The sequence below is a fragment of the Bubalus kerabau genome, chromosome 1 (genome assembly GCF_029407905.1).
Source record: "Bubalus kerabau isolate K-KA32 ecotype Philippines breed swamp buffalo chromosome 1, PCC_UOA_SB_1v2, whole genome shotgun sequence".
NCBI classification, from domain to species: domain Eukaryota; kingdom Metazoa; phylum Chordata; class Mammalia; order Artiodactyla; family Bovidae; genus Bubalus; species Bubalus kerabau.
In genome coordinates, this window is record NC_073624.1 from 187,090,783 (window position 1) to 187,112,593 (window position 21,811).

General features: G+C 58.5%; 4 protein-coding genes across 15 annotated transcripts in view; 2 read left to right on the forward strand and 2 right to left on the reverse strand.

Annotated features, from left to right (window-relative positions):
• Nucleotides 1-7,466, forward strand: part of RANBP3 (RAN binding protein 3) — a 50,663-nt gene extending 43,197 nt beyond the window's left edge. For 8 of the 12 annotated variants that reach the window (XM_055546430.1, XM_055546446.1, XM_055546455.1 and 5 more), the window contains 7 exons: nucleotides 387-531; nucleotides 1,568-1,670; nucleotides 2,076-2,185; nucleotides 3,617-3,737; nucleotides 5,400-5,542; nucleotides 5,823-6,006; nucleotides 6,090-7,466. In XM_055546430.1, the coding sequence (XP_055402405.1) occupies nucleotides 387-531; nucleotides 1,568-1,670; nucleotides 2,076-2,185; nucleotides 3,617-3,737; nucleotides 5,400-5,542; nucleotides 5,823-6,006; nucleotides 6,090-6,133 (850 nt within the window). In that variant the 3' untranslated portion in view covers nucleotides 6,134-7,466. The remainder of the gene's footprint in view (nucleotides 1-386; nucleotides 532-1,567; nucleotides 1,671-2,075; nucleotides 2,186-3,616; nucleotides 3,738-5,399; nucleotides 5,543-5,822; nucleotides 6,007-6,089) is intronic. The other 4 variants (XM_055546441.1, XM_055546448.1, XM_055546466.1 and 1 more) reach the window with 1 other exon arrangement.
• A 122-nt stretch (nucleotides 7,467-7,588) lies between these two features.
• Nucleotides 7,589-9,091, reverse strand: CAPS (calcyphosine). The gene is made up of 4 exons (XM_055546499.1): nucleotides 8,717-9,091; nucleotides 8,465-8,642; nucleotides 8,124-8,330; nucleotides 7,589-8,054 (listed from the first exon to the last, which is right to left on the reverse strand). Exons 1-4 carry the CDS (start codon nucleotides 8,797-8,799, stop codon nucleotides 7,953-7,955), a joined length of 570 nt encoding a protein of 189 aa, XP_055402474.1. The 5' UTR covers nucleotides 8,800-9,091; the 3' UTR covers nucleotides 7,589-7,952.
• Nucleotides 9,092-11,182: 2,091 nt separating this feature from the next.
• VMAC (vimentin type intermediate filament associated coiled-coil protein) lies at nucleotides 11,183-13,838 on the reverse strand. Its single transcript, XM_055566630.1, has 2 exons — nucleotides 13,600-13,838; nucleotides 11,183-12,392 (listed from the first exon to the last, which is right to left on the reverse strand). Exons 1-2 carry the CDS (start codon nucleotides 13,788-13,790, stop codon nucleotides 12,083-12,085), a joined length of 501 nt encoding a protein of 166 aa, XP_055422605.1. The 5' UTR covers nucleotides 13,791-13,838; the 3' UTR covers nucleotides 11,183-12,082.
• Nucleotides 13,839-15,656: 1,818 nt separating this feature from the next.
• NDUFA11 (NADH:ubiquinone oxidoreductase subunit A11) lies at nucleotides 15,657-20,771 on the forward strand. Its single transcript, XM_055566631.1, has 4 exons — nucleotides 15,657-15,865; nucleotides 18,986-19,078; nucleotides 19,186-19,308; nucleotides 20,580-20,771. Exons 1-4 carry the CDS (start codon nucleotides 15,769-15,771, stop codon nucleotides 20,690-20,692), a joined length of 426 nt encoding a protein of 141 aa, XP_055422606.1. The 5' UTR covers nucleotides 15,657-15,768; the 3' UTR covers nucleotides 20,693-20,771.
• The last annotated feature ends 1,040 nt before the right edge of the window (nucleotides 20,772-21,811 follow it).

Below are 21,811 nucleotides of genomic sequence, written 5' to 3' on the forward strand. Positions count from 1 at the left end.
GTTTGCCGAGCGCTCCCTGAGGGCCATCCTTTGTCACCCCCCAGCAGCCTGGTAGGAGGTGTCACCTCCTTGGTGTGGGGCCGCGGGGGGGGAGTCCAGAGAGCTGCAGCACATCTCGGGGTCATGTCTTCGGGGAGTGGGCGGATGGCCCCTGCACTCCGCCTCTGTGGTGCCCTCCTCCGGGGGTGGGCGGGTGGGCGTCCGCTGTGTCACACAGTGACTGAGCAGTTGGTGCCAGGCAACCAGAGCCAAGGCTTCCTGTCTGCCTCCCGGTGGGGCCCAGCCCAGAGCCTGTGGGGGCCTGCCCCTGGCGAGGCAGACCGGCCCGCTTGGCCTTGCGGGGCCTCGGCTGCTTTCCGCTCCAGCCGTGCGCATTGTGTGTGCAGGCGTGCACGCCGCTGGCCCTGTGCCCCGGCCGCCCCACACTCACTCAGAGTGCGTCTCCTCTGCAGTTTAGAGAACGCAACCAACAGTGCCGACGCCGCCACCAGCAAATTTGTGTTTGGCCAGAACATGAGTGAGCGCGTGCTGGTGAGTGACCCCGTGGGGACGATCCTTGGGGCCCAGAGACTTTCAGAGCCACCCGCAGGTCACAGGGGCACGGGGGTGTGCCTGCTGTGTCGTGTCCTGTGACCTTAGAGTGCTCTCTTTTGTCGAGTAAGAGAAAGAAGACCCAACTCAGACTCAGCCTAAACAGCGTGCAGGGGCAGGAGGGACAGACCTGGCGGCCCAGGGAGGCTGTGCGGGAGCCTGGGTTGCGCTTCCTGTCATTACTCATCTCAGGGCAGGGTGGGGACAGCTGTCGGCCAGAGCCCTCAGCTGTGTGCTGCTGGGACCACCACGAGCCACCTCTGACACCAGGGGAGGGTGGCCCCACCCCGACTGTGAGGCCACAGCACGGAGAGGGTGGTAGGGGTGGCAGCCTCGGACGGGCCCCCACAGTGTCCCCTGCACCCATAACACACAACACCCTCGGGTCGTCTTCTGGCCCAGGATGGGCTTCCAGAATTGTCACCTGCTGCCTTCTTTTTTTCCTTTTATTCCCCCAACCATGCATTCCCACCCCCATTGTGTCCATTTGTGAGGGTGGCTCAGGTGCTGTCGGGGGCTCACCTGACTCCTGGCACCTTGGTCTCTGTGTTTATTATGCTGAGGAACTCCCTGCTGCTTTTCTTGAGTATCAGTAGTGTCCTTTTTCGATTACAATGAAGTAGTCAAAGAATTGCCTCACAGACCAAGGTGACCAGGTGGCCTGTGGTCAGTTGGTGGCCCCCGCCTCCGGGTGATGCCACAGAGGCTCCAGAGGCAGTTCACATACAACATCCAGGATAGGCCTGTGTCTAGGGTGTCGTCTGAGGATGCTCGGTGAGCACTGAGTGGAGAGGGACTGGGGCTGGGCAGGTCCCCCGGCTCCAAAAGGGAAGCTGGCCGAGAGAAACCCTCTGCCCAGAAGAGAACGTGCCGAGAGCCACCTCCCAGCAGAGGGGCTTCCTGTCCACAGCGGTCAGCCCACTGGGACCACCTCCCCACATACCCACCTTCTTCTGTATACCTTCACTGCCCACAGAGCCCGCCCAAGTTAAATGAACTCAGCTCAGATGCCAACAGAGAAAACACAGCGGCAGAGTCCGGATCCGAGTCCTCGTCCCAGGAAGCCACTCCTGAGAAAGGTAGGCCTTGGTCCTGTCCAGGAGGGTGGCCGGGGACACTGTGAACCCCAGCCCTGGGTGCTGGCATCCAGTTAGCAGAAGGGGGCTTGGCCAGCTCAGGACAGCCAGGCCCAGGCACTGCCTGGTGACCCAGATGGGGTGAGGTGTCTGTCCCCAACCGAGGTGGCTGAGTGGGTGCTCTTCAGCACCCTCAGAGGTCTCGCTATCTTCTGTTCTCCCTGGAGCCAGGAGAGTGGGAACTGGAGCTGTGCTGGCCGCTCCCGGCAGAGCCACAGGGTGCATTAGCAGGGTCCCCTGTGGGCCAAGGTGTGGCTCCCAGAGGCACTGGTCCCCTTGGGGTGTCCCATGAGGTACACCGTCACCCCCAACCAAGTCAGTAGTCAATGTCATCTAATCACATTGCAGAGTCCCTGGCCGAGTCGGCAGCCGCCTACACCAAGGCGACGGCGCGGAAGTGCCTGCTAGAGAAGGTGGAGGTCATCACCGGGGAGGAGGCCGAGAGCAACGTGCTGCAGGTGAGTGCCCACCTGCTTGTGGTGCCGGGGGCTAGAGCCACATGGCCTGTCTCAGGACAAATTACAGACCTGAAACAGACACTTGTTCCTGCCGCCCCTTAGCAGCTGTGACTGTCTTGTCCCAGTGTCCTCCTCTTAGCCCAGACTTCACAGCCCTCCTGCCACGTCCCCACGGTCCTCCCCTCCTGGGGCAGCAGGTCCAGGGCGGTAGGGCTACATCTGCCCTTCATCCTTCCCCACTTACCCGAGTGTGTGTCTGTAAACCACAAACATGTGGCATTGGGGAGTTTTCTGTGGTACTGCTTATCCCTACTCAGATTCATTTTACTGTCAAGAGATGCTGACTTATGAAGATCTACGGACTTCTCTCTGTAAAGGGTCACTTATGGTCTCTGTTGCACTTTTTTAAACATAAAACAGCTTTGATGAGATACAGTGCACATACTATGAAATTCACCTTTTTTAAAATGTACAGTACAGTGGTTTTTAGCACATTCAGAGAGTTGTTCAAATGTCATCACTACTTTAGAACATTTTTGCCCCCAAAAAAGACGCCTTATGCCCATTGCCCTTCAGCAGTGATTTCCCCATCCCCTTCTCCCCCAGGCCCTGGCTACCAGGAATCCTCTCTCTGTCTATGTGGACGTGCCTGTTCTGGGTGTTTCATGTCAGCAGACTCATACTGGGTTGTCTCTGGGGTTCGTCCCTGTTGGAGCATGTGTCAGAGCCTCGTTCTTCATGACTGAGTGACTGTCCCCTGTACAGGTGGACTACGTTTGCTCATCCCATCCCCTGTTGGTGGACACCTGCTTTGTTTCCACCCTGGGGGGATTAAGAATGATGCCCATGGACACTCACGTACAGCTTTCTCGGGGCACGCCTGCTTCACTCTTCTTGGGTAGATACTTACAAGTGGGATTTCTGGGCTGTGTAATAACTCCATGTTTAACACTTTAAAGAGCAGTTTTCCACAGCGGCTGCACCAGTTCCCATTCCCATCAGCAAGGTGTGAGGGTTCTGCTTTCTCCACATCCTCCAACACCTGTTTCATCTGTCCTTTGGTTACAGCCATCCTAGTGAGTGTGAAGTGGTATCACATTGTGGATTTTTTTATTTTTATCTTTTTATTTACTTAGCTGTGTCAGGTCTTAGCTGCCTTATAACATGTAGGATCTTAGTTCCCCAACCAGGGGTGAACCCGTGTCCCCTGTACTGGAAGACAGATTCTTAACCACAGGACCACCAGAGAAGTCCCCCACATTGTGGTTTTGATTTGCATTTCCATAGTGATTTTTTTTTTAATACTCTTCTGAAAATGTAAAATCCATTTTAGCTTGAAAGCAGGACAGAAAAGTGGCCAAGGCCAGATGTGTCCCCCGGACTGTAGTTTGTTGAGCCTGGTGGTTCATGCACGCTCGCCTTGTGTTGCAGATCCAATGTAAGCTGTTTGTCTTTGACAAGACATCGCAGTCGTGGGTGGAGAGAGGCCGGGGACTGCTCAGACTTAACGACATGGCGTCAACTGACGACGGGACGTTGCAGTCCCGACTAGGTGAGCTGTGGCCGGGTTCCCATGGAGGGCCTGGGGGATTCGGGGCCCCCGACGTGTGTCTATGGCCAGCCCTCAACCTGGAGGACCCATCCCACCCAGCCCAGAGGCTTCCACCGCCAGTCCTTCTCTGATTCTCTTTCTGACTGTGAAAATAGATAAAAAGATTCAGCAGTTTTTGAACTTATTTTTCGATAATAAAAGTGCCAGTTGTTTTATGGTAGGAAAACAAAGAAATCAAACATCAGCTAAAATCTCTATGAAAAAGGGAAATCCCTGCTGAGAACGTTTTGGTAGGTCTGTTCCTGCTCTGTGGCTCTTTTCTAAGGAAGTGGGGCGATCCTGTCTTGCTCTCTTCACTCTCTTTAGTGAGCATGTTCCTGTGTTGTTGCATTTGCCTTAAAACGTGACTTAAAAAGTTCTTGAAAAACTTCCACCTTAATATTCCACTGACTGAATAGCCATTTCCCTTTTGATGGACATTTGGGTTCCTAATTTTTCTTGGCTCATAGATAATGTTTCTTGTACCATTTTTTACATGAATTTTATTCCTGGAAGTATGATTGTTACAAAAAGTATGTGTGTGAGTGTGTTTGCATATGTATGAGACATGTGTACTCATCTTTTTCTTTTTGTAAGTTATCCTCCCAAATTAAAAGTTGTCGTCCGGCCTTTACAGAAGTGTCGATCCCTGGCCCAGGTGTAGCTTGCGATGTGTCCTTTCAACGGTGTTTTTATGTGCTTGGGCTCAGAATTGGAACAGAAATGGAAATGGCCCTCCTGTTCGGGCACAGGTCTTTGCACCCCTGCCCGTAGACATCCCTTTGTTTCTTTTTCAATGTTTCTAATGGAAACGTGCAAGCAGAGGGCAGAGAGGGCACAGGATTTCAAGACCCCAGCTCATGGCTTTTCCCCTGGTCATCAGCCTGTGACCAGCCTCCTTGCAGCCATGCCCTCCCCTTCTCGTTGAGGTCCTTTCTGGCCATGCCCTCCTTTCACCCCACACAGCCTTTGACCCTTGGCACAGACCTTCCCTCAGAGCTCACCTTGAGGGGTGGGGTAGGGGGCATCTGGGTTGGGGTGACCACATCTAACCTGCCCCAGGTTTTCAAGGTTGGAGCGTAGACGGGGTTGGGGGTGGGTAGCCCGGGACAGGTCAAGCAGGACGACGTTGACCTTGGGCTGGCTGTGGGTGGAACTCGGGTCTCACCTGCGTTTCCTGGAGGAAGGGTCTGTCCCAGCTTCTCTCTACTGCGTGCTGTCCTCGGCCACTCCCAAGGGACGCTCTGAGCAGCGGTCAGCCCCAGCATTTCCTCCTAGGGTTCAGCTCCTCCTCACGGGGCAGGAGCTGGACCTTGGCCTGTGGGTGGCGACAGTCAGGGGGTGTCAGCTTCATGTGCCATGTCCCCAGTGTGCAGCCCACCCCATGCAGCATGCCCCCTACTGCCGCCTAACTGGCCCCTTTCCTGGGAAGCCCCGTCCAGGCACCACCTCCACCCCCTGCATGCACCTCAGTGGCGGGGGTGCCAGGGCTGCTGCTCGGCAGATGGGCGGGTGGGAGGCTGTCGCGGGATTCCTCCCTGGGATGTTGACTTTCCTGCAGGTGTGTCTGTTTTCCTGGGGTTGGGTGGGGCCGGGCAGGACTGACGTCCTCACTGGTTGCAGTGATGCGGACCCAGGGCAGCCTGCGACTGATCCTCAACACCAAGCTGTGGGCCCAGATGCAGATGGACAAGGCCAGCGAGAAGAGCATCCGCATCACGGCCATGGACACTGAGGACCAGGGCGTGAAGGTCTTCCTGATCTCGGTGAGCAGCCCCAGGTAGAGGCCAGGTGGCTGCCGGACACAAGCGGCCAGCTCCACGTCCAGCACTGGGTGCCCTGCACGGGGGCCTGGCCAGGGAGAGCGGGAGGCCTCCAGGGTCAGGAGGGCTGGCCTGGTCGCGGGCTCTGTGACCCCTTGGGAGGACAAGCCCTGCGCCCGCCGGAGCTTCTGTTTGCTGCCCTGGAGTTTGTTGAGGAGGAAGGTCAGGCTCCCCACTCCGAGTCCTGGAGTTGACTGAGGAGGGGTCTCCCCTCTGCCCCCAGGCCAGCTCCAAGGATACAGGCCAGCTGTACGCGGCCCTGCACCACCGCATCCTGGCCCTGCGTAGTCGCGTGGAGCAGGAGCAGGAGGCCAAGGCACCGGCCCCTGAACCTGGGACCGCCCCATCCAACGAGGACGACAGTGATGACGACGATGTGCTGACCCCATCGGGGGCCCCCACAGGCGGTGAGTCGGGTGTCCCATCGTGGCCTGGGGTGGGGGCTCTGTCCCAGGCAAGGACCTGACGGCAAGGCCACCGCTTCCCACAGGTGCCGGCGATGAAGGCGATGGGCAGACGGCCGGGAGCACATAGCGCCAGGAGCCAGCCGCCGCGAGCCTGCTGCTTTGTCCGTCTGTCTGCCCGCCCGCCCCTCCCCCGGCAGCATCGAGGCACGGGGCTCGGGAACCACACTCCCCGCTGGGTTGGCCACAGTCTGGATCCGCACGTCCCGTTCAGAAGCAGACTCGGGAACTGCCTGAATGTGGTTTGGGACACGAACCTCATCATATTGATGAGCAAAACGAAAAAGAACATTTCTTCCCTCCCCACCTTGAATTGAAATGGCACATTAAGACTTGTCACGGCTTCTCACTGGGACTGGGACACCTCGTTTCTTCACCCTGCCCTCCCTGTGTCGCCGGCTTCCCCTGCCGCCTGCCCAGGCCGCCGGGCCGTCTCACAGTGTAACACTGGGCCTGCTGGACCGTCTGTTACCACCATCTTTACCTCCCGCCCCCACGTTCTGACTTGGGGGTTTTATTTTTAGATCTTTTCTCCCCCCAAGGCTTTGTGTTGGTTTCCTAGGTCGAGCAAGGCACTTCTGTGTGTCGAGCAGGCGTGGCTGCGTTGTGGGCTGCACCCTGGTTCCCCCTGTGACCCCAGCCCCCATGCTGGGGGCGCTCGGGACTGCTCGAGAGCCAGCCCCATGGGTTCCCCACCTGGGATTCCTCCAGGCCGAGTCTTGGGGTGTGGACAGGTTGGGCCCTGGGCCTAGAGAGCTTGTCTAGAAAAGGGTCACTGGATGTTGTGGGGGGCGCTCCATCCTGTCTGTGCCCATGACATGGGTCACCCAGCCTCGGGTACATGGGTACAAGCCTACTTCCTGCTCTTGGCCGTTCTTCCCTCACCAGGCCCTGGATGGCTCTGCCCCCAGCACTGTCGAGGGCTGGGGGCCTCTGAGAGGGGAACCCTGGTGGGGCTTCGAGGAGGGGGCAGCAAGCAGAGCAGTTTCAGACAGCAGGCAGAACCTGTGCTCGCAGCACACACAGGAGCGCGCCCTCTGCTTGCCCCACCCCGGAGCATGGCCAAGAGCAGCGGGGCGCTGCCTCCCCCCACATCAGGGCTCGCAGAGGAGGTCTCTGTGCACAGGGCTCCAGGGGTTCACAGGAACCCGCCCGCCCGCCCTGACAGGGTGAGGAGGCCGTCTGAGCCACGCCACCCGCACCCCGGGGTGGCCCTGCAGCCGCGCCTGAGCCACGGGACATCACCAAAGGCCCCCCCAGCAGATCCGGTCACACTTCTCTGCTTTAAGCCTTAGTCAACTAGTGACAAGTAAAACCAGATAATGCCCACGTGTTTTGGAACATTTATGTAAGATTGTCATATGAAATGTATTTGGGAACTACATTAAAACTTTTAACTAAAACGCTGGCCTCCTGCATGCCCCAGGGGCCTCAGGAAGCTGGACAACCTGACCAGGAAGCAGCCTGGCCTGCCCACAGGGTGGTGGCCTCTGCATACCTGGGCAGGTGACCCAGAACGGCCGCCTTCCGAGACTCACAGCGGCCGGCTTCACACAAGAGCTGTCCGCTTCCCCGTCAGGTGCTGCTTGGCTTCCCAGGGACCCACAGGGAGGGGTAGGGGTGCTGGCAGGCAGGGTTCACTGAGCAGGGGTGGGAGGAGGTTTGGGATCAGCACGATGTGGGCAAGGGGCCCTTCCCCCGGGGTCCTGAGCCAGTGACCCATCAGGGGGACTGGTGGCCAAGCAGTACACCTGGAGACCTGGTTCAGCCGGTTCTGTGGCCTCAGTCTGGCTACACTCCTCCCCACCCCCACCCCAGGGCTGCTTAGCTCCAAGCCCAGATGAGAGGGGCCCTGGCTCCAGGGTGCCTGCTGCATGGGGGTACGCGGCTCACAGCCGCCAGGCGCTGGTCATCATGGCCACAAACTCCTCATCTGTATCCACGGAGGCGCTCACACCACTGTAGTAGTCCTGGAACTCAGCCAGCGTGACCTGGGGGCAGACAGGTGGTTGGGGGGGTCTGGAGGTGTGGGCGAGGGACCGGGGTATGCACGCACCCACCTGCCCGTCCTTCTCGGAGGAGTCAAAGTTGTCCAGGAAGTGGCGGAGCACCTGCTCTTCAGTCCACTCCCCGCTCCGCACCTTTGGGTGAGTGCGGCCGCTGTATACTCCCCGGAGATCATCCACAGTCACCACGCCATCACCACTGCGGTCCAGCTTGGCAAACGCAGCTGCGACGACCGCCTCCCGGGCCTGGGACATGGGGGGCTGGGGAGGGTGTGGTGGTGACTGGGGGGTATGAAGTGCAGAGGCTCCCGTTGGTCTCCACGCTGACACAGACAAGCCCAGGAGAGTGCAGCACCCCAGTGGGAGGAAGGGACGCTGCTGCACCCTCAGCTCACCCGCAGCGCTCGCAGGAACTCCTCCAGGTCCAAAGTCCCGCTGCCGTCGCGGTCCCAGCGCCTGCACACGCCCTCCATCTCCGCTGCGTCCAGCACCAGCCCCAGCTCAGCCAGGCCCCACTGGAGCTCCCCTACATCCAGGGAGCGGCTCCCATCCCGGTCCAGACGGCGAAAAAATCTGGGGGGCAGGGGTGTGGGGTTCGAAAAGATCAGTGGGACCGGGGATCGGGGAGATGTGAGAGGTAAGCTCACCTGGCCACACCCTGGATGCCCGAGGCCCCTCGGGACAGGCACTGGGCTCGGAGCTTCTCCATGGTGGTGTCCACAGCATCCATGCTGGCTCCGGGCTCTCTGGGTGGCTGGATGGGCTAGAGATCTGGAGGGGGCTCCTGCTCAGCCACCAGGCTACGGACTGGCTGCCTTGATCTGTCCTGGAGTCCGGGTGGCCGCTCTGCCTGCCTCCTGCCCGTTCTGCCCAGGGCTGGCTGTGCGTCCTGCCAGGCAGGGCTGTTGCTAGGGGACAGGGCCCTGGAGACCGGGAGGGGCCCCCGCTGTAACTCTCTGTGTGCCAGGGCCGTGTGGCCACAAGCACAGCCCTGCGGGGGCGTATGGAAGGCCAAGGAGGACAGCCCGGCACTGTTGCTGTCCGCACTGCCCAGCCACGTCCCGCCTGTTCTCTCCCAGCCCTGGGAGAGAGCCAGGCCCAGGTTAGGAGGAGGGTGCAGGGAGTTGGGGAGGGGCACTTCGTTCCCAGCCCTGCAGGGACCAGTGTCCCAGATGAGGGGAGGCCAGGCCCAATTCCTATGCGACCCCTCCCCTCTCTGGGCTTCACCAGCCCCCAGCCCCTTTCCACAGGGCTGCAGCTGAAGCTGCTAAGGAATTCAAGTTTAAAGACTCGAGATGGCCCAGGCCCATATCCAACAGGAGCTGCTCAGACCAGTCCTAGCTGAGCCACTCCTGTAAACATTAATGTTGAGTTGGACGAAGCAATTCTCAGTAGTTAGTTATGGCCAATCGTGGTATTTTTGTCAACATGGGTCTTTTGGGGGGTGGTTTCCAGTTCTCAGACATCACTTGGTGGGCTTGCTCATGACAAGCCGCTTATCTGGCCAGAGAAGGACCCCTGGCCCCCTGACTTCCATAATCCAAGAGGAACCAAGACCACTGGCAGAGAAGGCCTGCCATCAGACTGGACATCTGGCCAACTGAGCCTCATATCAGCAGGCTAAGATCGAAGATGATAATGGATTTTCCAGGACTTAAAATGCAGGCCCCTGTTTGGGGAACCCCTGCCCACCCACAGAGACCCAGAGATCATCAGAAGCTTTTCAAAGCTTGGGAGTTGCACACAGCACAGCGGTATTGTCAGAAGTTGCTGCTCCCAACTGAAGCCAAGCCGTGGATCACGAGCAACCTGTTACTGTGATTCACGCCACAGCGGATGCACCACCATCGACTGTTATGAGAAACTGCAGTGACATCCTGCTGCAGACGTTCTCGTGACTCGCTGCAGTCCAACATTCTCTGTGTAGGCACAAAAAAATAGCTCCATTGTGTGCTTTCATGAGGATTAGAAATGTCAGGGATTTTTTCTATAAAGAAATGTAAAATGTAATCACAATTATTGTAGCTCTGTTTGGGCATCTCTGCATCTTTTAATCAGAATCTCAACAATAAAAAATTGGGGGGACTTTGGTTGGTCCAGTGGTTAAGAATCTGCCTTCCAGTGCAGGGGACACAGGTTCAGTCCCTAGTTGGGGAACTAAGATCCCACATGCTATGGGGCAACTAAGCTTCTGTGTCACCACAAAGAACCCACGTGCCACGACTAAGACCTGACACAGCCAAATAAATGGGTTTTTTAAAAATTAACTTTACTTAAAAAAAATTGGAAATGGCGAGGGCCCTCCAAACCCAGAGGCCCTTTCACTTTACCTCTCTGAGGCTCACTTTGCATAGCTATAAAATGGGGCAATGCCTGTGTGCATAGGTGGCTTAAGAGACAGAGCTGTATGTACGGAGTGCTTGGCACAAGCTCCCACCCAGTGGGGCCCCACCCTGGACCCAGGAGCAGCACAGGAGCCACCTCTCCAGCCCCCACAGTAGGAAGAAAGGAGGAGGGACCAATGGTGCCATGAAATCATTTGGTTTATTCTTGGGCGTAGACAGACCCTAGCCTGCCTTCCCCTTGTAGAAACAGCACCCCCCTTATTCGTCCAGAGGAGAAAACTGGGCCATTGTTACCACACTGAGGGGTCGATGTGCAACACCAGGAGGCACCCTCCGCAGGGCGGAGGACGGATGCTGAGCTTTCCAGGCTGAAAGGGGCTGTGCCCTGCAGTGGTTCCTGGGTGGGGATTCCCTGAGTCTGGAAGCAGGAAACGGCTGCCATAGTCCCAGGCCAGGCACTTGGGCTGGGCAGAGAAAGGCACAGGGCTCCCTGTTCTGATAAAAAAGCAAAGTGCCTCAAATATCTCAGGCCAACAAGAGCAGCATACAAATAAGGAGTGAAAAAATAGATTCTCTGGGGATTAGAAAAAAGGAGCCAGCTGGTGCTACGAAAGGAAAGCTGCTGGGGGCCTCATGAGATGTGCTGGGTCCCAGGCACTGGTGACAGAAAACAAAAACCTGCCCTCATGGAGTTTCCACTCCAATGGTAAAAATTTACATAAAGGAAGTAAAATGGGGCAATGGTGGGGGGGGCGGGGGGGGAGGGCGGAGGGTGGGGGGGCGGTGTGTGGAATGGGAAAGAATGATAAGGCAGTCATGGAAGCCCTCTCAGAGGAGGTGACGTTTGAGCAAAGACCTGAATGAGCAGGAGCCAGTCATGTGGCATCTGGGGGAAGAGCATTCTAGGCAGAGGAAACAGCCAATGTAAAGACCCCAAGGCAGGATGCTATCAAGAGAAGGTTACGGGATGCCTGAGTCTGCCTGGGCAGTGAAGCCTGGTTGCCAGCATATCGGCACATCCCACCTGCACACTCCTTCCTGGGTTGAGAGGAGGATAGAATTAAGGGAAAAAATATCTAAGTATAACCAATGCAAAATGGCCTGAGGCTTGAGGTTCACAATTCTGGACTGAGATGAATAAGGCTTTAGGATGAAGAATGCTTCCGGAAAACAAAAACCGGGGCAGGGGAGAAAAGAGGGAGGGACTCAAATCACGTGGCACTTGATGCCATCCACCTCCACCAGAAAAAGAGAGGTCTCTAACTCAGATGTTTCAGGGGCCAGACATCCGGCCTTGAGAGATGAGGGGGTGAATGGAAACTTGCCCACGCTAAAGAGGGTGTCCTGGACTCAGATCCAGACGTACAGCCCAGCCCGAAGCCAGAAATCCAGATTCGTGTGTAAGCGCGACCAGTTCTCCAACAAGGGTGATTGATTCAAAGTTTTGCTTTTTAAAAGAAAAAAAGAAAGAAAATCTGGCTGAGTTCATCTGCATTTGGCCTGCAGGCCACCCATATAAAACCTATGCTTTTTTAACAGGTTCTGATGCTGAGGATTATGGCTCTTCCAAGGGGTCCTCTCTGGGATATGTTAACCCTAAGGATACTCAGGCAGTAGAAGTCCCCACTGGAGTCCTCTTTCTCCATTCCAGAACCTGCTCTCTGGGACTCACACAGTGGTCCCAAACACTGCGGGCTCGAGCTGGTCGCTGTCCTCTTCCTCCCCAGTACTGTTGGCAAGGGGTGAGCTGGGCCCACCAGGGAGTAAGTCACTAGCCGGCAGGGGCCCCAGGCGCTCGGCCTCAGCCAGGGTAGCCAGCAGCCCAGCCAGGGGCGGCCGGCGGCGGCAGAGATCCTGCAGCAGCTCAGCCCGGGGCTGCAACTGCCCGATGAGCTTGTCCCTCTGGCGCACGGCAGCCTGCAGACTCTGAACAGCAGCCTCGGAGGTCAGCAGCTGCTCCCGGAGGGCAGCAATCTCACTGGCAGGAAGGCAAGACGGAACCATTATGGTACCCGGCCACCAGAGGTTCTCTTCCCTCTGCTCCCAACCTCCATTCCCAGATTCATAGATTGAATCCCTACGCCGTGATAGTATTTGGAGAAGGGGGCCTTGAGAGGTACGGAAAGTTTACATGGTGTAATGAAGGGTTTCCTTTTAAGAAGAGATACCAAAGAGCTTGCGCGCTCGCTTGCTTGCTCTCTCTCTCCCTCTCTCTCTCTCTCTCTGTCTCTGTGCTTTGTGAGGACACAGTGAGAAGATGACTGTTGGCAAGCTCGGAAGAGGACGCTCACCAGAACTGAATCATTGCCTTGATTTTGAACTTCCTGGCCTCCAGAACTGTGAGGAATCATTTGATGTTGTTTAAAACACCCAGTCTGTGGTATTCTGTAATGGCAACCTCAGCAGACTAACACACTCCCTCATTCACACCCTAGCAGTTCCCTTGTCCCCTTCCCTCTTTGCCTATTTGCTGTTCAGCTTAGATGGCTCCTCCTCCAAGAAGCCTTCCTTCTGGGCCCTCCTAGAACCTTGTTGCCCTCCCTTATACACAAGAATACTGTGAGCAGGTTGAATACTGGAGTGGGTTGCCACTTCCTTCTCCAGCCATCATACACACACATCTCAATCACCCTGTGTTGTAACTGCCTAACCGTGTGCTTGAGGGCAGGGCTGAACTGGTCTTACTGATGTGCCCTAATGACCAGCACAGGGCCTGGCACACGGTAGGGTGCTCAGTAAAGATGAAGTAACAAGTCCACCCAGCTCTGAATTGTTTCCCACAGGGTCCTCAGAAACACTTTCTTCCCTGGGCCCTTGTCTCATCCCTTTGAATCCTCAGCTAGAAAGACTATTCAAAACTGCTGATATAATCCCATCCTCCCAAGAACCTGCCATGGCTCCAATACCTACATCAGGCTGCTGGTGGTCCCTGTACCACTCAGGACCAGCCAGTTTTGCCTAGTGGTAAAATGGACCCTGTTAAGTTGGATAGCCACAACCCAAGTGACATCTCTCAACTTTATATAGTGATGATTCAAGTATTTTTGTGTTTGTTTTTCCAGTCCCACCAGTAGTCCAACTCTATGTGAATGCCCACGTCTCCCCTACCAGTATTCCATTCCTATCTCGGATCTGCCTCTGCCCAACTCCTCCAAGAAGTCCACCTGCCGGGTCCCAAGATTCACCGGTCTTTGGCGCGTCCCAGCTCGTCTAAAGCGGCGCTCAGTTGCTGGTCGTGGCGGGCCAGGCGCTCGGCCTGGGCGCGCACCATGCACTCGGCTGCCTCCAGCCGCGCCTCCAGTTCCGCCGCGCGCCGGTGAACGGCAGCCAGGTGTGCGTTAGCCTCGCGGATTTGCAGGGGCGGTGGCGCTGACATGGCCCCTGCAGAGGACCAGGCCTGGACACGCCCATGGGCGGTCCTGGACACGCCCCCGGAGGGCCACACCTCCGAGGGTCCGTTCAAGAATTCGGCGTGATTGGACGGGTTCACCGCCAGGCTCCGCCCTCCAGGGCTGGGTCTAGTACTCAAACCCGAACGCCCCCACTGGTTCCGGCAACTGGAAACTCCTCCCCTGAGCCCCGACTAACTCCAAGATTGGCCAAGGTCTTAACAAACCCCGGCCCCAGGTTGGCCTTGTCCTCCGGTGGCCAGCTCAGGCTCTGGCAATAGGATTGGTCATTCTCTCGAGGCAGGCCCCGCCCTCCTCAGAATCTAAAGCGCCAAGTTGGTCGGGCCCCACAAGTCTGACTACGCCCCTGGAGCCCGTTACGCTTCTCTCATTGGCCGTTCACGCCCCTTAGGCAATTGTACAGCTCTTGATTGGTCCAGTCCCCTTCAGGTTATGTTTGGGATTCTGGACGTACACCCAGTGGATGGTCATTCTTCATCCCGCCCAGGGGTTGGACTACAAACCGGGCCCAGACCCCGTCCTGCTAAGAATCCAAGCACTGGGAGTGGACACTTTCTCGTTAAGCCCCTGACCCTGAGTCATTGGAAGGACTGACGCCGAAGCTGATGCTCCAATATTTGGCTACCTGATGCGAAGAACCGACTCATTGGAAAAGACCCTGATGCTGGGAAAGATAGGGGGCAGGAGAAGAGGGGGGCGACAGAGGACATGAATCTGAACAAACTCCGGGAGATAGTGGAGGACAGGGTAGCCTGGCGTGCTACAGTCCATGGGGTGGCAAAAAGTCGGACACAAGTTAGCTGCTGAACAGTAATCCTGTGCCTGACCACGCCCCCAAATAGTAGCAGGCAGTTGCTGCTGCTGCTGCTGCTAAGTCGCTTCAGTCGTGTCCGACTCTGTGAGACCCCATAGACAGCAGCCCACCAGGCTCCGCCGTCCCTGGGATTCTCCAGGCAAGAACACTGGAGTGGGTTGCCATTTCCTTCACCCATGCATGAAAGTGAAAAGTGAAAGTGAAGTCGCTCAGTCGTGTCCGACTCTTTGCGACCCCATGGACTGCAGCCTACCAGGCTCCTCCGTCCATGGGATTTTCCAGGCAAGAGTACTGGAGTGGGGTACCACTGCCTTCTCCGTTGCTGCTGCTGCTGCTGCTGCTAAGTCGCTTCAGTCGTGTCCGACCCTATGCGACCCCATAGACGGCAGCCCATCAGGATGCCCCGTCCCTGGGACTCTCCAGGCAAGAACACTGGAGTGGGTTGCCATTTCCCTCTCCAATGCATGAAAGTGAAAAGTGAAAGTGAAGTCGCTCAGTCGTGTCCGACCCTCAGCGACCCCATGGACTTCAGCCTACCAGGCTCCTCCGTCCATGGGATTTTCCAGGCAAGAGTACTGGAGTTGTGCGCCTTTGCCTTCTCCGGCCTTCTCCGTTAACTAGGCTTAAAACTGGCCATTGGGCGTGACCACGCCTCCCAACAGATACTGGCGCTGGGAGTGGCCACATCCCTCCGTGTTCCCGCCCCATAATGACGTCTCGCTCCAGTAGAGTTTGGCTCCGCGGTCTCCTCTCTGCTATGTGGATAGGCTTAGTACCTTTGATAGTACCGCCCCTAGTTAGGTCCTACCTCTCGGGGTTCACACTATTCTTGACCCAGGATCTTCTGACCTGAAATAACGACAACTGCCTTCACTGATCCTGGTCAGTTTCCCCCTTTAGAAATCGGCCAGTGGTGCACGTGCTCTTCCTTTACTCCCATCCCGACTCCAGGACTTGAGCGCAACCCGTGTTCACGTACGCGGCGCTCAATAAAGTTGCTCACTTGTTGCTGTCCCGCCCGCACTAGAGGCTGCGCGCGCCGCCCAGGAAGTCTCGCGAGAGTCAGCGGAGTCCGTCCTTGGCCGCAGGAGCAGCCGGGTGGTAAGGTGCAGGACCAAGGTTGTGCTGTCATGGCTAAGACGCTTCTTCACCAGTACTGGGACATCCCCGAAGGCACCGAGTGCCACCGCAAGACCTACGCCACCACCAGTATCGGTGGTGCAGCTGGTGAGCACCGGCCGAGTCCCCAGGGTATAGGGCGCAGGGAGGCCGTCAGATCACTGGGGACTGCCCGAGGGCGTTCTGCAGGGGCTGCGAACCTCGCGCGGTGGCAGTAGTCGTCGTCGGGGCATGTTGGGTGGCCTTGGGACGCTGGCGGGGCTGTCGTACTAGATAGACTTTGTGGGATTGTCGGACTAACGCAGAGGGATCAGAGAGATAACAGGGTCCGAGAGGGTCCCATGAGGGCTGAGAATCTCGCGGAGTGGGTACATGGTCTTCGTTGGAGTGTCTGAGCCGGCCATGGGGACCTCTGGTGTGAGATAGACGTTGCGAGGAGAGGCGGGGGAGCTAGCAGGGTTCCTGGGCCCTGGGAGGTTGTGGTACCTGTGACAAGCTGATCACTGGGGTAGTCAAAATCCCTGGGTGCTGGGTGTTTGTGGCGTCTGCTTGAATGGAGTGTGGAGGAGCTTGTTGGAGGGTGTTTGAGGGGTTGCAGGTGGGAACCTTTGACAGAGGCATTATGTCCTGTGGTCATGGAGAGACTCGGATTTGGGGGGCGGTCACTGATTTCCAGGAGCCCTGCAAGGGGCCTGTGGGTCTTCCCACACATGCTCCTCTGTCCTCCCACACCTCCTCCCTTCTTCCATCCCTGCCTCCGCTCAGCACTCTACAGCGAGAATTCACACTTGAGTTCTCTGGGATGGTGAGCCCCTTTGAGGGCAGGGGGCCGGGCTCTAACCCAGCCCAGCACATTGTGAGCACCTAGGAACTGGGTGATGGAATGAGTGAGGGAAGGAAGGCAAGGTAGTAACTAGGAATGAATGAATGACTTTACGAATGAATGAATGAAGGTACACAGTGACAGTAAGTGAATGAATGTGAGAATGAATGAATGAATGTGCATTCATTCATTCATGTGAAGTGTCTGGAAGTCACTTCAGAAGACTGATGGGGAGCCAGGAGCTGGCAGAGGGGCTGAGGAGGGGGTCTTTTGAGGGGGTGACAGGAACCTGTGGAAGGGCCAAGTCAGTGGAGACCCTCGAGTGCTGAGGGGGTGGGTGGTGGTGGCTGTAGTCTCTGAGGAGTTAAGTGGGCCGGGGGAGCTGGCTGGCACGTCATCTACGAAATGATTGTTGTGGCGGGGATGGACACTCCTTGACCTTGGGATAATCCAGTGGCTTCCAGGTCATCCCTTCCCAGTTAAAGGACTTCTGAGGGCTCGTAGGATGCTGGGGTGCCTTCTGTGCCTGATGTGGCCTGGCAACTCGGTGTCCCTCGGCCAGGGTCGCAGGCATGTGGTATGTATGTGTTAGTCATTTAGTCATGTCTGACTCTTTGTGACCCCATGGACTGTAGCCCGCCAGGCTCCTCTGTCCATGGGATTCTCCATGCAAGAATACTGGAGTGGATTGCCATTTCCTTCTCCAGGGGATCTTCCTGACCCAAGGATTGAACCCAGATCTCCTGCATTGCAGGCAGATTCTTTACTATCTGAGATATAAGGAAAGCAGGCATGTGGGGGTAGGATCAATAAGGTTCTCCCCCAGGACTCACTGCAGTTTGGGGGCTGTCACTGAACCTTGTCTGTGGTTCCTCTTCAAAGGGTTGTCTAGAGATCATGCATCCCCAGGTCCCAGACAGGGTGGGGAGCTGCTCTGATTAAGTCTTTACAAGCTGGGGTGGGGGTGGGGGCCTTGTATGAGAGAATAACTGAGGAAGGGGGCTTGCTGGGACAGTGCGGGCAGGGGGAGCCCCAGACTCTGGCCCGCTCCCTCCTTCCCAGCCTTCAGCCTCTGAGAAGTGCGGGGACACTGGGGTTCAGCGTGGGATGGGGAACGACTGGACCTGGGCAGCCCCCAAGTGGGCACCTGGCGTACGGGTGTCCTCTGTATATGCAGCTCATCTCCCCTCATCCCTGGGCCTCGGCTTGCCCATCTGGGAAGTGGGTCGGCCGTCTTGGCCCTCCTTGGAGTTGCTCCCAAGGTTACTGCCCCTGTCCGCTGTGACAAATCCCCCACAGCTCTTGTGAGCCGAACCTCAGCAGGGCTGGAGGGCTGCTGCTCAGCTGGGAAGGTCATGGTGGGGGAGAGCAGCACGCCAGCTGCTGGGTCTGCAGAAGCTGGGGACTTGGAGACTGGGTGGGGCCCACGTCCCTGGGGCACCAGTGAAGGTGTTTGGCCTTCAGATCCCCCGGTCTTCCAGGCTGCTCTGCCGGGTGGGTGGCATCAAGGTAGTCTCTCTGCCTGTCTGAGGGCCCCCACCCCCACCCCCGACAAAGCAATAAGAGGGGACTGAGCCCATCAGGCCTGAGGAAGGAGAGGGCGGTGGGTGCCCTGTCACCTGGCAGGAGGTGGTTCTGTTTTGTCTGGGACGGGCTGGCCCCAGGAGGTCTGTGCTGGCAGCTGGGCCCCACTGTGAGTCTGTCTGGAGAGGAGGGGTGCAGGGTCAGCTGGAGGGTGGGGAGCCCTGTATTGGGCTGTTCTGGTGACAGGGAGCCAGCCAGGTAGGTCTGCGCATCCACCAAAGAGGGTCTGGCTGAGGAGGCTGACACACGGAGCGGGTCGGCATTGGCTCAGCGTACCCCGGGGTAGGACCTCGGGCCTGGCTGCCCACCAGTGTCCCTCACACGTGAAAACCAACATCAGGGGCAGGTCATCTGGGGCAACGGTGGAGATGGAAGAGCTTACCAGAGTGGTGAGGCTGAGCCAGCCGGGGTGAGGGTCGGGTCTGGGAGTGGCAAGAAGAGGCGTCAGGAGCCCTGGGCCCTGCAGCAGGGACAGAGCTTTGCTGGAAGTGGGGAGCAGGGCTGGGGTGCTGGTCCAGCCACCAAGGCCCCGGCCCATCCTCAGCGGGGGCCGTGTTCTGGTGCCCTGTGGGGTGGGCTGGATGAGGGGGGTGAGAGCCCAGGCCTTGGAGCAGGAGAGCCAGGTTAGATCCCAGCTCATGGACTGTGGGACCCCAGGGGAGCCCTGTAACAGCCGCTTCCTGGCCCACCCTGGCCCAGGCCACCATGGTGGTTGCCGTGGGAATGCAAGGAGCCGGCGCTGTGGACTGGGGAGGGGCCTGTCCCCTCCAGGGCCCAGGGCTGACTTGCCTGGCCGCCTTTCTGTCCCTCTCTGTCTGCAGGCCTCATTGTCTCTGCCTACAGCGTTGCCCTCAAAACCCCTACCTCCTTCTTGGAGGGAGTGGCAAGGACGGGACGGTACACATTCACCGCAGGTGAGCAAGCCTGCATGACGTCTGGGCTTCTCCTCAGGGGCCCTTCTGGCACTGGTCTGGACCCCTGACTCAGACCGGGGCCCGTGCTGCCCCACCTGCCCCCACAGCCGCCATCGGAGCCATATTTGGCCTCACCTCCTGCATTAGCGCCCAGGTCCGCGAGAAGCCCGATGACCCTCTCAACTACCTCATCGGAGGCTGTGCCGGAGGCTTGACCCTGGGAGCGCGCAGTGAGTGAGCCCTGCGCCCCTGACCTCTGCTAACCCTCCTCCCTCTGCCCATCATGGGTGGGTGTGCAGAATGTACATCTGGCGAGGGAGAGGGCAGCGCCCACAAGAGGTCCCGCACCTCTGAGTCTCAGCTGCCAGCTAGTTTAGCACTGCTCAGGCGCCTACTGCACATCCACCTCGCTACACCCTCCTGCCCCCCATGGCTCATCGTGGCCTGCATGGACTTGCTGTCTCCCCACCCTGCCCTCGCTGCCTTGCTCTCTCTGCTGCAGCTCCATGGCCTCCTCGCTGTTCTTCCAGCACCCCGAGGCCTTGGCATGGCTGTGCCCTCTGCCAGAACACCCTTCCCCTGAGAAGTCAGCACGGCTGCCCCTCACTGTCCCAACCCGCTACATACATCTGGGCCCCCGCCTGCCCTCACTTAAGTCTCTCTCCCTCTGCTGTGTCTTGTCAGAGAACATAGGGTCACTGCCCGTCGGGGGGAGCAGTCGGGGCTGGCTTGGAGCTGCTGGCACCCAAGGCCCCACAGGGAAGCGGCTGTCACCATCCCCACCTTCCAGACGAGGGCACTGAGGCCCCAAGGAGATGAGGTGGCCCGAGGTCACCCACATAGAGAAGAGCATGTCTCCCCTGTGGGAGGCCAGGCCCCAGGCCAGCCTGGTACAGCAGAGCCGCCTGGAATAGGAAGCAGACACCGCTCTTCCCGCCTCCCATAGCCTGGCGGGTGGGGGCGGTCGGCCAAGGGAGAAATGGAGGCCACACGCAGATAAACACCCCAGACCGCTGGCTGGAGTGTTCTGTGGAAGGTTCCAGCCGGGCAGAGAGGGAGGGTGCCACGCCCTCCTGGCCTTTGCTGGGAGACCTTGGCTGAGGTCCGGCTTTGACCTGCGCCCCTGAGCCTGCAACGGGGTGTGTGAGCCCGGCGCTCAGCAGGCAGAACCCCCTTCCCAGGGCACCTCTCAGGCCGCAGGCATCTTGCGTTCTCCGCCTCACGGACCACAGGGCAGACTCGGCCAGGACTGAGACCTTCCAGCGGTCTTGGTCCCCTCACGCCCCCGCGCCTGGAAGCCTGGACTCCCGCCTCCCACCTCAGTTTCCACACGCCCACCTTCAAAGGCAGAGGCCCCAGGGCTCCCTCCCTAAGGAGCATGTGGTCCAGCCCTGGCCTCCTGAGCTTGGAGGGAGGGCCATCCTCAGGCGGTGCTCAGGGTGGGCGTAGGCGAGCCTCGCTCCCCGCATGCTGTCTGATGCCAGTCTTTCCGCCCCTGCAGCCCGCAGCTATGGGATCGGAGCTGCTGCCTGTGCATACATGGGCTTGACGGCCGCACTGGTCAAGATGGGCCAGCTGGAGGGCTGGAAGGTGTTTGCAGAACCCAAGGTGTGAGCCCCATTGGCGCCTCCCGGGACCTCGGGCAGGTTGAAACTCTTCTAAAAATAATAAATCCTGTGTATATTTGTGTGCATCTCTCCTCCTCTGTCATTCTCCAGGGTGAAGCCCTATCCAGGTGACAGAGGCTGTGTGACAGGCCAGGGCGGCTCAGGGCGGACGTGGGAGGGAGTGAGGAAGTGGCAGGAGATAAGGCGTCTGGGTCTGTGCCCGAAGGGGCAGGCGCGGCGCCAGCTGGGCCCCAGTGTGGGAGCAGGTGTCAGGCAGAGGTCGCCGGGCCTCAGCCAGTTCTCTGTGAATGGCCTTGGGGACTGACAGTGGGGGGGTTGGGGGGGACTGGGCCCCGCAGCCCACAGCCCTTCCTGTGGCCCCCCTGCAGCTCGCAGGCCAGCCCCTCTCTGGGCCTTCCCCCAAAGCCAACAGCATGTGGAAAACACGCCCAGGCCCCACGCACGGCCCATTTCCAAATTCCTGGGCACTGGAGCGGAGAGCCCCAGACGGCCCCTGGCCCTCAAGCCCCGTCCCCATCAGGTGGGACAGGTGGGTGACGGGCCACCGGGAGCCTGCAGGGCAGGGGCCCTCATCGGCAGCACGAGAAGAGGGACTCAGGGCTTCGCACGCACAGCCGCCTGTCAGGCCCGGTGATGCAGGCGGCCCCAGAATGCTGGCGCACTCCTGGGCTTTCTGCACAACCAGCTCAGTTCTTCCTGGCAGCCAGAAAGGAAGGCCCTGCATGTCCCAGCACGCCTCAGTGGGCCATAAATTAGTGCTCTCCAGGGCCTACCCTGCGGGGTGGGATCGTGTCCTGGTGGGGGTCTGGGTGCTGCAGGAGCACCCCAGGGGGTCCAGGGATGGCAGGAGTGGCCCTCCCCAGTGTCTGCCCCAACCCTCCTTCCCCTTCCTTCCCTCCCGGAGCCTGATACGGTTGAAAGCCAAACTTGGAGCCTTGCATTTATGCTGTGTCCAGCCCAGGTAATAATTCACCCGAGTGTGAAGCAGAGCACGGAGTCCCAGCCCCGTGGCTGTCAGCTGGGCTGCCTTTGCTGCCACTGTTTGCTTACACCCCAGCCCCCGCATCCCCTTATAGCCATTCGGGTCCCTCCCAGCCCTGCCCCC

What these genes read in the sequence shown, in the direction of transcription:
- CAPS (XM_055546499.1), bottom strand. Translation starts at nt 8,799, where the DNA reads ATGGATGCTGTGGACACCACCATGGAGAAGCTCCGAGCCCAGTGCCTG. An exon ending in GGCATCCAGGGTGTGGCCAG is followed by an intron (nt 8,643 to 8,716) that starts GTGAGCTTACCT and finishes CCTGCCCCCCAG; the next exon opens with ATTTTTTCGCCGTCTGGACC. An exon ending in CCTCCGAGAAGGACGGGCAG is followed by an intron (nt 8,055 to 8,123) that starts GTGGGTGCGTGC and finishes GTCTGCCCCCAG; the next exon opens with GTCACGCTGGCTGAGTTCCA.
- VMAC (XM_055566630.1), bottom strand. Translation starts at nt 13,790, where the DNA reads ATGTCAGCGCCACCGCCCCTGCAAATCCGCGAGGCTAACGCACACCTG. An exon ending in CTGGGACGCGCCAAAGACCG is followed by an intron (nt 12,393 to 13,599) that starts GTGAATCTTGGG and finishes CCTTCCTGCCAG; the next exon opens with TGAGATTGCTGCCCTCCGGG.
- NDUFA11 (XM_055566631.1), top strand. Translation starts at nt 15,769, where the DNA reads ATGGCTAAGACGCTTCTTCACCAGTACTGGGACATCCCCGAAGGCACC. An exon ending in CAGTATCGGTGGTGCAGCTG is followed by an intron (nt 15,866 to 18,985) that starts GTGAGCACCGGC and finishes CTCTGTCTGCAG; the next exon opens with GCCTCATTGTCTCTGCCTAC. An exon ending in ACGGTACACATTCACCGCAG is followed by an intron (nt 19,079 to 19,185) that starts GTGAGCAAGCCT and finishes CTGCCCCCACAG; the next exon opens with CCGCCATCGGAGCCATATTT.